Below are 14,374 nucleotides of genomic sequence, written 5' to 3' on the forward strand. Positions count from 1 at the left end.
ACAGTTTTATGTGTTTACGCACCGCTACTCTAGTCCCAGAATATTGTGCACAAAATGATGCGTTTCTTCATACGACATTCGTTTGGGTAGATTGGACAAATCTACCCAAAAAAAATTTTCCCGCGATTTCGATGACATCGTGGACTGTGCATTTACAATGCCGTTGATTTACTGTCGTCAGTTATCTGACGCTATAAATGTTTTAAATAATATGAAATTTCACTTGATTTAACGCGTATTTGATCGAAGATGATATCGCGCACGTCCGATCATCCCTGCTTTTTGAAGCGAACTAATCGATCAAATGACCTATTTGGTCAAATGAACTATTCGGTTAAATAACCTAGTCAACCAATGAAAGAAGAGAGACCCCTCTCTTTTCATTCATCATTTCTTACTCCCTTTTTTCACTATTGCAGTCACTTCTCACTGAGATGATGATTAAACAGTGAGAACTGAGACGTCAAATTACCTATTTGGAAGAATAACGTATTCGGCCAAATACCTATACTATGACCTATTCGGCTAAATGACCTACTCGGCCAAATGATCTTTTCGGCCGAATGGGTTTCGGCTACACGACCCTTCCCTATTTCAGATACTTTGGATTAGGTCGGTTTTGCACGAAAAGAGTAATGTCAAAAAGTTGTTTAAGAAATAATAGAAATACAAAACATTTCACTATTAAATGGTCCCCCCAAACCTAATGTATCCAAATGTCCCCTCATCTGTGAATAAGGAAATGAAATATTACCTAAGCACCACCTTATGATGAGTAATTATTTACTGGAGCATATTGGCGCTTTTACGAGAACGCAGCAATTAAGTTTCCTATCAGCCCGTAGACCATTATTACATCTTCTCGGATAGTCTTAACCGATGAAACCTGTTAAGCACGCATCTTACTTTCTTACAAACATTAGAGAGCAGATGCGTGATTTGGTCGAAAGATCATTCAAGATTACCTTTGTATGGGTCTCATCCCATTGCCTAATCTATGGCAATGAGAAGACGGACTCGCTAGCAAAGGTGACCGCACAGGAAGGTGAAGTTTATGATAGACAAATTTCGAACAGCGAGTTTTTCCCATAAGTCCGTCAGAGTGGTGGCTATTTTCCATAGTTCCAAAAGTTTCTGCGCGAGCGTGGTTCAGAGGTGAGGACTTAAGCCGAGGCTTCATTCGCACGATGTAGAGAGAGGCTTATGTCCAATCACTATTCACTAAACGCACATCTCTATAGAATTAACCTGGTCGATAGCAATATATGTAGGTGTGGAGTCGGTTACGATGACATCGATCACGTAGTTTGGTATTGCACGAAAATGACGCAAGAGAGCACCTATTGGATTACCTTGTGGCCCGAGGTAAACAACCCTTCCGGGAACTAAGAGGTGTTTTGGGAGATCGCGATGTGGTTTATTTGCAGGCCATCATGCCTTTCTTTGCTCGTCTGACATAAAAGTCTAAAACTTAATTTTTTTCTTTCTTAGTTTTTTTCGTGTCTCTGTCATATTATGCCGTGTACTATGAAGCTCTGGCCATCCGGAAGATGTTCCCTGAAGAACCAAAACCCGAGCACGAAGCTACGCCAAACCAGACATGACGTAAAATACCCGGATGAGCAGCTGAAATACCCCAAACCTAAATCCCAACCCCGTCCATCACCAAATCTAACCTTGAGTTGTCACGAGTATCTTGGTCTTTGTCTTGGACGTCGTGATACAGAGGCGTGTGATCACACCACACGCCCATGGGCGGTACCGACCCTTCAATAATCGTCTTCAGATATCCAATGAAAAGATAGATTTGACCGAAATAATAATAAATAAATAAATAAATCGTACAATTTTCATACCGTCGTCGGGGGTGACAATGGGTCAAATGGGGGTGAGAATGGGTCACTGTTTCAACTACTTAGAATGCTTGTAGAATAGATTGAATGTGTTTGAGGGCAAGAAGACTAAAATATAAGAGACCTTTTTGAACGATTTTGCTGTACGATCTCCAGACTGCCGGTGAGAGCGATTACCCATTCTCACCCCCAGACCCATTGTCACCCCCGATGGCAGTAGTTCATTTCTCACGAAACATTTTCAAAAGTTTGGTTGAATGACAATCTTACGACCAGGATCCTCATTCCTCAGTGTACGTGTTGAAATATATTTATTTTAATTTCGGTACTCTATTCAACTAGAAAAAAGATGGGTTGAAAGGTCGGATACTAATTCCAGGAGAATCGGTTTATCACAAATGTAGACGAGTAGTGCAACATACGTTTTCATCCATGGGTGGGTGTGAACGATACCGCGTAAAAGGAATATTGCCTGCAGGGACGATAGAATCGCAGTCACTAGTTGTCACTGTCGCGGCGATGAAATCGCTTAGGTCTGGGGGGAGCCTTTATTCGTCTCCTCTGAGTGACTCAATCGTCCACCGACACGAATAAAGTTGCCCCTGGTCAATTTCGGATTGAACCACCGTAGTAAAGGACACCTTGCTATCAGTTTCTTTAAAGAAAGTGATTTCCATTCGATTGAAAACCACTCCTGCTGAAATTCTCCATATAATGGCGGTTTCTGCTTCATGTCAGCCCTGCAAGATTGCTGTTGGCCTCATCTAATATGCGTTCGACGCAATTGTGAAAACGTACCAGCTTACAAAACATCCGAGATTATCATTAAATTAGTATAATGGATTGATTAGTTTTCCGTCTGGTTGCTAACGTGCAACTATATGAGTCAGGCGAAATGAAGAAAAGTTGTACATGAAGCACAACCCACTGTGGCCTTGGCCTTCGAATAAATAACTCAAGTAATTCACACAATTTCAAATGCCACAAAAAATTGAGAATCAATTATTCAGTTCAGCTTAAGATCGACTGCAAATATTGATAATCGTAACCGAACGATTCTTCTCATTCTGAACGAAAGTCATCCAAATTCCCATAAAACCATCGGAGACAAACTTGCATCATCACTGGATGGATATTGGTTCTTCTTCTTATTTCCCTTCATCCCTTGTTTGGGATCCAAATTGTTCGAAATTGTGTGTCATAAATTGGAAACCGTATCAAGGGACGTTTGATGCAACCACATCGTAAGCTTCTTGGTCTCCATTCTATCCGAAAAGTACACACCCACCCTCATGTGCAATGCTTGCAATCGAAACCATTTTCCAAGAATGGATGCTCCACAATGCTTTTTTTTCTCGGTAGCATTCTTATTGCACAACCGACGGGAAGATTTGGTCTGGGGCACAATTCCTTTTTATTCTGTCAGGTCCCCCATGTGTCTCCGGTTCTCGAATGCCGGCCCAGATGAATAAGAAAAGTTATGTAAGTGTGATGGTTGATCACTTTCCAACACGTGAAATCTGCAGTCGGACTGTTAAGTGGAGGGAAAACTAGACTTCGGTTCCATTTCCACGGAAAGCTCATGCAGGCAGGCAGGTAAAGTGGGTCAACAGTGGGAATATGGTCGGTCACAGACCGAAACCGGTGCAGAAAAGAGCACCGGTCGGTCGGTCGGGCCAAAGCCGTAGTTGAACACAAATCGTATTTTATCGTTTGTGGTTTTTCCTTTTGGCCCGGAGCTGCTTTCTTGGTGGCTTGCACCCAAATTGAATCCAGCTTTGGTAGTCGGTACCCACTGTAGTGACTGTGGAGATCTGTTGCAAATTCTCGAAACAAAGTGATTTAACTTCATAGCTGAGGTTCGGAGGAATTTTCGCAAAAAAAAAAGAACATGAACTGAAGTAAACGATTTACGAAAGCCCATCCATGCTTCCAGTGGGTAGGGATTTCATAACTTCTCGAAGTACATACCTCCCTTACTAGATTAAAGCATTATCCAATTAAATGCCTCGTTTTGTTTTTTTTTTCGTTTTCAGAACTGCCGGAGGGTGGCCCAACCCTGTGGACGGAGCATAATCGCTACGAGGCCGGAGATGTCCTGCGGGCGAACTGCAGTTCGCCACCTTCCCGACCCCGGGCGGACCTGAAGTTGACACTCAACAACATTGTGGTAAGTGCATTGTTCTGGCTGAGTTCCCAATCCAATTAAAATAAATTCCTTTAACACGGCGCGGTGAGTTAGTCTGTCGGGTTCGTGATGAGCCGGAGTTTTCAATAGAAATCAAGAAATTTCGTGATGAAAGCTACCCAGTGGAAGACTGGAAGCGTTCTGTGCAAACTGATGCTGCTGCTGCAATCACGTGGCGCTCGTCACAAACGATGAAAAACAACCAAATTAATGCAGTGCTGAAGAAGCACAATAACAAGCCCTGAACAGGCGACAAAACGGAACGAAAAATTTCCGAGCAGTTCGACACTGGCGTTACCAGAGTGGTGGATTTGAGCCGTGAATCACTGGAATGTGACCAACGTCATCACATGTCAACATTGACCATTTTTCTGTACTTAGTCTCTTTAAGAGTCGATTGTTTAACAGACTAGAACATGTCGAATCTACGACTTATTTATCTGAAACATTTGTAAAATGGGATTTTTACACTCTGCTTTTAATTACTAGGACTTTCTTGATCTGAAGTCCATTCAACTTCGGAATATTCAGACAACGACTTTAATGGACTTACACACTCGCCACTTCAATATATTTCCGTAGTATTCCCGTCCATATACGCATCTTCAGTGACTACACACTTAAAATAAATCGCCGAATTCGGTAAAATTTTACCGAAATCTCAACAGCAGAACTGTTCGGTAAATAATTTAACTGATTTTCGGTGATTTTGACAGTTGAGCAATGGAAAAAATTACAAAAAATCTGTAAAATAAACTACCGAACAGTTCTGCTGTTGAGATTTCGGTAAAATTTACCGAATACGGTGAAATGAGTTAAGTGTGTACACTTGCAGCCGGTCAGTGGTTCTGCAACTTCTCATTGTGCCAGCTGATAGATTGGAGAAATGCCACTAGGTCGAACAAACCACTTTCCACAGTGAGAAGTGAGACCTAAGAATGATTAGTGAGAAGTGAGAAGGGAGTCGCCTCACTCCATCACTTCGCTTTGCTCATTTCTCACTTCTGACAGTGAAAAATGAGAAGTGTGAAGTCTGTAGTAAGATGTTTCTCTTCTCACTTAGAAACTCCTCTCTTTTCACAGTAAGAAGTAAGAGGTAAGAAATGATGAGTGAGAAGTGAGATGTCTCACTTCTCACTTTTCACTTTGAAAAGTTAGTAGTGCAAAGTGAGAAGCGAGATGTCTCACTACTTTTTTTTGCACTTCTTACTTCTTATTTATCACTTCTCATTATTCCCCAGTGGTCCTCTTTGAAAAACGACCATTAAGGCCAAACGGTGTTCTCGACCAAATGACCTATTCGGCCAAACGACTTTTTGGGCAAATGGTCCCTTCTGCTAAACGGCATTTTCGGCAAAACGAGATATTATTTCGTTTCAGCAAACCAACATGCTCTACCAAATGACCTATTCGGTCAAATGACCATTCGGCATAATTACCTATTCGGCAAAATGATCTATTCGGCCGTATAATAATTTCGGCTCAATGGTCTAATAGCACAAGAACCATTGGGTCAAATAACTTTCGGTCGAATGGTTTTCGGTCAAACGATCCTTCCCCGATCGAATGTGTGTGTTATTTGTATCAGGTATCAGGTATCAGAACGTCGGCTCAGGAGGCAGGTTCCCCTCAATTTGGGAGATTTGTGCCATCGCCTTCACTGGTCTTTCTCATCATTTACCTGACGGAAAAGGAAGTGAAAAGGGGAAAGGAAGAGGAAGTGAAGTTGGAAAGGAGAATGGAACCATTTATAGGAAAGCCAATTATGTAGACTCACACGCATTCAGCTAGGGACTAAAGAGAGGTGTCACAAAAACACAGAGGACGTAACAATGGACGATCGTCAAGGACGAGACACAGAGTGCACTGCGAAAAAACGCATAATGCGAATCCATATAGGTGACAATTTGTTGAAAACTAATTGAAACACATATTCATAACCCTACTCTTATTTAACCTCACGATGAGGTTGAATAAGAGTAGCCGATTATCTCGGAGAATTAAAAAGTCAACTACGCCATAGCTCCGGTTAGCGCAGCGAGGGCTAAAATACTGTAAAGGGGGCCCTGGTGCTTCACAGGCTCCGTTTGCGGTTAGGTTCTTATTAGACCCCCCCTAACCATTCATTCGTGGGCACGGTAAGCATAAAGCCGCATCACACCGAAAATTAAGGGTCACCTGTATGGTGGACTTTTACCACTGGAACAGGTAATCCGTAATGTTATTCTTAGCCAGATAACCAGCTGCCGACACCACACGGCTATCTAGGCTGTTCGTGGAGAGATAACTTTCGGTCGAATGGTTTTCGGACAAACGATCCTTCCCCGATCGAGTGTGTGCGCCATTTGTAACGTTACGTTATACATCTTACTGCGTTCTTCTGACGTCACAAAAAAGAACGGGAGAGAATTTTAAATTCACTCCAGTTTTCAACTGGACTCGAAAGTTTTCAATAAGAATTTTTCAAGTGTTAGGCTATTGCAAAATATTTTACAAAATGTATGCATCACGCTCGCTCTTACACAAGTATACAATGAGTGATGCACTGCACATGAAATAAGTCTCATGATACGTGTCATGTGCATAGTAACATGAAATACATACATTTAAGAATGTGATGTGATGAACGTTGCTGTCACACGTGAGATGCGACAAACATAACAAGAGTATATGCAACAGAAAATCTCATCACAGATATTTGTTGCATTGATGTACGTGAAACGTTTTTATACTGTACCGCTCATAAAAAATCTACCCTTCCGCTCATTTTTGATCGCAACGAAAAATACGCGCCAGATGGTCGCCTAAGAAAAACAGCTCCTTCGATATTTTTAAAATTTGGCCGCCACATGGTGCATTCTGGCGGTGAATGCTTGGATAGCACGTACTGCGGAGAAAATTTTCACATCTATGAGAACCTTGGAAAATGATCACGAAAGTTGTCATTTTGTTGCAAGGCACAATACTGTATCATAATCATTGGGTTTGCAGAAATCGAACTCAATAGATAACGAACAATGATAAAAGAGAGGCAAAAACTTCTTCGAATCATAACAAGCTATGAAAACAAAACTATCGCACTTGTATACAAGTTGAAAAAAAAACTGTTTCGGATAGGCGGCCCCCACCGAGGGGTTTGGATAAAACGTGCGACTTAGAGCAAGATCGATCGAAGATCTTTTCGGACAGGTCCACCAGCAAAGCTTCATTTAGCAATGCTCCTGACGATGTTCTGCTAGACACATCGAAGACCACACTTATCTTCGTAGTGTTGCTCGTCTGTTTAATGACGAGATGGTGTGGTAGAAATCAAAGTTTCTACGACTGTGCTGTATGTTTCACCTTGGTTATGTGTTCCAGCATAAATTAAAGATACTGTTCACGTCAATAAGCGTCTTCGGCTAATGAAGATCAAAAGAGATTCAAACCTCTTGGAAGGTGACTTAACAGGGCACCTTAGTATTCTAACCAAAATAAGTATCAACTCACTTATCACAAACAATGATGACTGGATGAGGAGAAGATATAATTTTTACCGTTGTTTTGATGTAATTATTCATGAGTGAAATACATAGGCAAACGATGGACCAAATCTTCGCTCAGGATCAATTGTGTGGTTCAAAGCTGAACCATCAAGTTATAGCAGGCGTGACTGGCCCAGGGACGAATATTTCGATTCCAATGGGAAAGTGGCCAACTGTTTCCCAAGCTGAAGTTCAGGCTATTCTTGAATGCTCTAATTTATGCTTACGCGGAAATTACAGGCATTCCAATATTTGCATAATGTCTGATAGTCAAGCAGCATTGAATGCTCTGAAATCAGCAAGATGCACATCTAAGCTCGTTTGAGAATGTGTTCAGTCACTCCAAACCTTGGGTAGTCGTAACAAAGTGAACCTGTATTGGGTTCCTGGTCATTGTGGCGTTGAAGGCAATGAACGAGCTGATATGCTTGCAAGAATTGGTTCATCTCGACAATTCATAGGTCACGAACCATTTTGTGGTGTATCTGCGTGTTCTCTTAGAATGGAACTCAAATCTTGGGAACATTCAAAAATAGAAAACATCTGGAAAAACACACAAAAACAGACAATGGGTCTGGGGGTGAGAATGGGTCATCGCTCGGTCTTATCGGCAGCCTGGCTGGAGGTCGTAGAGCAAAATCGTTCAAAAAGGTCATTTATATTTTAGTCTTCTTGCCCTCAGAACTCAGATACATTCATTCCATTCTACAAGCATTCTAAGTAGTTGAAACAGTGACCCATTTTCACCCCCATTTGACCCATTGTCACCCCCGACGACGGTAGTTTTTTTCATTCATATATTTATTTGGTAGGCACTCTGTGTTCTTAACCGCTATTGTGCCGTGATCTACTGTGGTATTCTGCTGCACAGAATCCACACAGAATCTATTTTTAGATATCCATTATTCGTTATTGTTGTCGTTGCCAGTTCATCTTTGTCGTGAGTCCATTGTGTCCGTTTGTCCATGTCTTGTATCCAATAATCGTTGCTTTGTTCGCTTGCCATTTAAGGTGATTATACAATCAAGCCATGTGGTGAATTTCAAATCCACCACACGGTTTTCTATTCCTATTATCAAAAGTTCAAATCTAGCGTAATAATTTTCGTACAATGCTGAAATTAAAGTCGATTGTTTAGCATGAGTAAACAAACGATCTACGGATGTTTCATCCCCATGGGCGTTGTGGTTCTCTCAATTCGTGCTCTTAAGAAATCACTTGAAAAAGCACGTGGTTTCCAAGATGGCCGATTTGTGGCTTTGTTGTATAACCACCTTAATCTGGGTAACGTTGGAGGAATGCCTCCGAGAAGAACAAGTTGTCAGTCGTCATCAGGCAGCCGTGACGGTAAGGCGCGTACCCCAAACGCCACCGTATGGGCTTCGGATCCGGCAACTGACGAGGGTTTGGTGGAGGGGCTGGGAATCGAACCCATGACCATTCGCTTATAAGGCGGAGTGGAGATGGAGATGGAAATGGAGAGTCCTGGTTTTAAATAAGTTTCTGTTATTATGGCAATATGTACATTCTGAACTGTTAGGAAGTTGAATAATTCATCTTCCTTACCCTTTAGAGCGCGGGCATTCCAATTTAGAACTTTCACACAATTATTTAGATCCATTAAAACGGAGTATCGTTAACAATTTTTTGTGTGTACTTTATGCCAACCTGAACAGTTTCAAGTATGGTATTTGCTTTGAACATTGCATCACTCATGTGATGCAATTGTTCAGTTAAGAAATCAAAATCGGAAGCAGTCATGCTACCTGAATCGGCAACATGACCGTTATTTTCCGTTGGGACATGGGTATAAACCTCATTTTGAGAAGAGACTTTTGTTAAAATGAACTAAATAAAATTTTGAGAAATACCCCTCTGGAAAGTACCAGAGTGGGATTTCTTTTTCATCTTAATTACTTGGACTGATGAAAATCCAAGTAATAGAGAAATTTCAATTTTAATCTCATCCAGTGATTTATCATCACTGGGGAGACCTTTCAAGACGACTTTGAACAGTCGTTCAGTTTTGTCGTCGTATGTGAAGAATTTCTGGCGCTTCTCAGTTAAATACCGAAGAAGACGTTTGCAATCGTCAAAGGATCCCGGCAAAACGCGGCAGTCACCCTTCCTTGCAATCTGAAATGAAACCTTGATCCCCTGAAGGTTACTCAAGATTTCATTCCGAGAGCCAGAAAACTCGACAACAGATACCACAATTGGCGGAATCCTTTGCTTTTTCGCATGAATCGAATCACCTGGGCTAGAGGCAGATTCGATTTCCTCAAATTCGTCATTAATCAATTCGAACTGATTGCTCAGTTCGATAGGAGAAGAAATAATGTCAACGTTAGATTTAGAAGGAATATCTGAAGTCTCCAGATTCCTTCTATTTTTCCGCGCTTGGGCAGGACGGTCTTGAAACCTTGTTTCTTTGAAGGAAGTGGAGAATTCAGAGACTCCCCCTTCCTCTTGTTTTTATTAATGCTCATTACTGAGCGTGGAGACGTGACCTTCTAAGAGGTTTTTTCCCAGAACGGTGTCCCTGCAGGATTACCACCGCTTGTCGGAATTTTACTTCCGCAAACAGGTCCAACGTAAAACGAAGGCACGGGTCCTTGCAAAGATCGTAACGGGATCAGTGGGTACAAATAGCGCTGAGAAGCACTGTTGAAATTAAAATAGCTTCGGGTAGTATTAAAAACTTCCTTCCGCAAAGAGAGAAAGAATCGCACAGCACGAAAGCACGATGCGGTCTGACAGCATTGAAATCAGTTCAATCAAAGGTAATTGCCTATTTCCGGGGATTAAACCACCCGACTTGGACGTTAATTTACAATGTTATGAAAACTCATATACACATGTGGAAGTATTGGCTTGATAAATGGATTGCGAGTGATTTGACTATGCGTCCAATTTGGGAATCTCGAGCTCGTTCAGTAGTTTGTTAAAGCACCAGTCTAGCGTACTGTAGGGTCATGGGTTCGAGTCCCATCGAAGGGAAAGTGGTTACCTCCAATACATTTTCCAAATCAATATCTTCCACATAACGTACATATTCACATATAAGTTTTCATAACATTGTAAATTAACGTCCAAGTCGGGTGGTTTAATCCCCGGAAATAGGCAATTACCTTTGATTGAACTGCTCGACGATATGTTAATCGACGGATTTTCGAAGTCATTTGGTGAGGAGCTAGTGAGCCTCCTATTCGGGGTAATGATAACTCTAGAAGCAGTTCCAATACTCCAGGGTTGAACAATATGGCAGCACTTCTGGGGTCTTTGCTGTATATCTTAGGTTGCTAGGAGTAAAAAACTGCTTGTTCAGTGAGACATCAAGAGTAGAGGTAACAACGGAAGTTTTCCTGTATGCAGCGGCGAGGACATAGAAAGAGCTAGACAATGATTTGTGGGCAGGAACCGGTACTGATTGGGGCAAAATACTGCGGAGTGAGGTAGCTCGTCTATCTCGTTGCCATTTTTTTAATTCACTTTCATTTCGCACAGCTTCGACGATATCGGTCGATAACAACACACTGAAGATGTCCTCAAGTGGAGCACGAAATGCGTATCTATGTTAATACCAAAAAACTAAGTAGTGGAAGTAAAAGGAAGTAATGGAAGTAAAAGAAACATTCGTTTAACCGTTTAACATTCGTTTCCCCTAAGACGCTCGCAAATAATTAATCACTGATAGAGGTGAGCCAGCCTAGGGCTGCAAGCCTCTTTAATAAAGAAAAAATAATAATAATAATAATAAATCACTGTTAGAAGTAGTTTGGCGGGCTTAGGGTGTCCGAAAGGCCATTAATCAAAGCACTGCATTGGAGAGGGATAATAGCGTCGGGTGGGACACCTTAAGAAATCGAAAAACATGCACATGCGATTGATGTCGTCGGATGTCTCAGGAAAAACTTTACAGTCTACACCCTGGTCGACGTTCTGCTGAAATAAATAAAAAAACCGAACTACAAAATAGACACACGACCGAATATGTCGTTTGGACAAACCGAGTATCCCGTCATCCTTACGAGTTTCTGGGTGCAAGTAAAAATTACTTAAGCGCCACTCCCAAAGGAGACCATCTACCGCGATTGTGGGTTGTCCGGCCTGTAAGACCCTTAACGGGAGGGTTCAAGTATTCCCAAACGACTGGAATGGCAGGGGAGCGTGGTGGCTTCACGTCTGTAAGCCCCTTAATTAAAAAAAAATCTGTGTTAGGAATGATTTCCGCCGACGGCGATATTATTGCCATCGCGGCCGTTATCATCACCGGAACTCGACTCCAAAACACCTCGTCAGAATGGAATACTGTCCGTGGTTGGGATTGGGCCGACCTTCACAGATTTCTCTCATTCGACTACCTGTTTAAATACTTTCTAGCTTCAGAATAATTATTTATTGAAAGCAGTTCAAAATTAGCTCAACCATTCACAAAGAAAAACAACTTCCTTCTTCATTTCAATTCATCTATTCTCTCCTTTATCGTTAACATATCCTTATTAGGCGTAATCTAATTATTTCCGCTGTATAGGTAGGTTTCCTGTGCGATGAACTCATGAGCGTTGTGACCAATTGTAAACGGGGGTAAGCAAATTTGCTTTGTCGACGAGCGGTTGGGCTGACTAAACGGTGCACTATGGGGAAAGTGGTGGCCAAAAATCAAAAAATTGACCTGCTTTGAATGTCGTGTCCCCAGATTCCCAAAATTTCAGCTATCTGTGATGAAAACTCATTGCGCCACAGACATCAGACTATGGAAAATTGTATTTATTTATTTATTTATTTATTTATACATTTTATTCAACTGACCTTATAGTGGTCTTATTGAACTCTTAATACTAATTGTAGACAACATGGCTTTAAATTTCATCAAAATTACAAAACATATGAAAATACACAGCAAAAATATATAATATACATAATCAACATTCTAACCTTTCATCAAATATTTCTGTTCACAATAATTATATTCACTACAAACAAAACCACTACCACAAAAAACAATCGAAAAATAAACATTGAACAAATTAACTCTGAACAATGTTATTATTTAAGAAGGTTTCCACGTATAATCAGATCTATTTATAAATTCTCGATATTTAATAGCCTTTGGCCAGGTTTGTTCATTCATTGCTTTAGGTTTTAGTGCAGAGCTTAAGTTAACTTTAAAAGATACATAGTCCAAAGAGTCAATGTTTTTCCATTTTGGAACTAGCTTTGTTACATCATTACACTCGGTTAATGGTATGCTGAGTGATCTGGACACCATTTGACTAACATCGCTTTCTGTCACGCTCGTATCTATGTTTGAAAGAAATAACGAGAAATCATTCTTTCCTTTTACGATCGTTGCTGTAGATTCGTGTTGTGCAGGTACATGCGATTTAATCCTAATACCAGTAAGCGTTGCAGAAGAAGACACGGGAGTCGAGTGCATCAATAATCCTTCGGTTGGCGTTGTACTGGGTTCGAGCTTTGCTAACGTTTCAACGATATCCGCAACCGTCTGTTTGAGTTTACAAACTTCTTCTTCCAATGTAATTCCGTTCACATCATCCGATTGAGTACTGGCATCAACGTTGTCGTTAATTTTACGATGGCTAGTCATACACTCATCACACATCCAGAAGAAATTTTTGACTAGTCGGAGGGCACGCACATTTACTTCACACAAACCAATACAAAAAGCGTGATAATAGGCTCCACATTTGCCTCCACATATCGTATACAGTTCGTGTTGAGTTGTCACGTTCATGTCGCAAATTTTACACGCCATTGTGCGAGGAATATCAGCTCGTCCGTTTAATTTTTATATTTCTCGAATTCGTTGCAAATATTCAATGAATTTTTTAACAGACACTACACACACTATAGGTTTTTGGCTTGGAACTGGTTGTTCGAATTTTAAGGCACAGCTTCAGCTATATTTTCAGAAAATCACGAGACGTTTAAAATATCAAGCAAACTAGCACAGCAGCGGGATGTAGGGATGTATTGATAATTCATAGAAAAAATTCATTCAAGCGGTGGCCACGCTAGCGGTGTAACTCGGGCTAGGGGCTTGGAATAGGAATAGGATTAACATGCATGTAGGGCAAGAGGTGGTAAAATGAACACGTTAAGGACTTGCGTTGAATTCAATCATAAAACGAGGATAATTTGATAGTTTTATCACTTGGTGCAGCATACTCATATTATTATTGCACTGAATATTTTTTTCGGTAATAAACATTGTTTTATATAGTTTTTCATCGAACTAAAAAACATCGAAATTCGGTATGTACAAAAATAGTGCGGGTAAAATGAACACTGCCTGGTGGTAAAATTAACAACGCTTCTAAAACCCTTTTGAAATATTTAATTTCCTTTTTTTTACCTCTAGCACTGTTTATATAACTAGTTAAGATTATGAGAGCCTTTTGAAAAATTTGGTGTCTGGTTGTTTTATCTTGGTTATTTGATATGGTTTGTTTCTTGAACTTCCGCCTCACAATTGCAAAACTTTTATCATAAATTTGTGAAAGTTTGATACAAGTGTTCATTTTACCCCCCCATACGTGCCTTGTGATAAATAACTCTTCCTCTAACTATGCAAACCAATAATTTTACTATTTACCCCTGCAACATCTTTGTGAAGGTTGTCCTATTTGCCGCTGTGGTTAGAACAGGTTTGAATCAATGTTATTATGAATTTATTAAGAATTAAAGCTTGCGGAAAAATGGTTAAAAATTACGTCAGACCCTATTTTTACGGCCTCGTTTGATATTTTGGATAGTAATAGCTTTTCGTTCGGTCTCAAAACCAA

At 40.7% G+C, this 14,374-nt stretch overlaps 1 protein-coding gene across 1 annotated transcript in view; it reads left to right on the plus strand.

Annotated features, from left to right (window-relative positions):
* LOC134208246 (uncharacterized) overlaps positions 1-14,374 on the plus strand; it is a 525,640-nt gene that overhangs the window by 358,053 nt on the left and 153,213 nt on the right. Inside the window, exon 5 of the mRNA XM_062684279.1 lies at positions 3,890-4,023. Within this exon, the coding sequence (XP_062540263.1) occupies positions 3,890-4,023 (134 nt within the window). The remainder of the gene's footprint in view (positions 1-3,889; positions 4,024-14,374) is intronic.

Source organism: Armigeres subalbatus, chromosome 1, assembly GCF_024139115.2.
Source record: "Armigeres subalbatus isolate Guangzhou_Male chromosome 1, GZ_Asu_2, whole genome shotgun sequence".
Lineage (NCBI taxonomy): Eukaryota > Metazoa > Arthropoda > Insecta > Diptera > Culicidae > Armigeres > Armigeres subalbatus.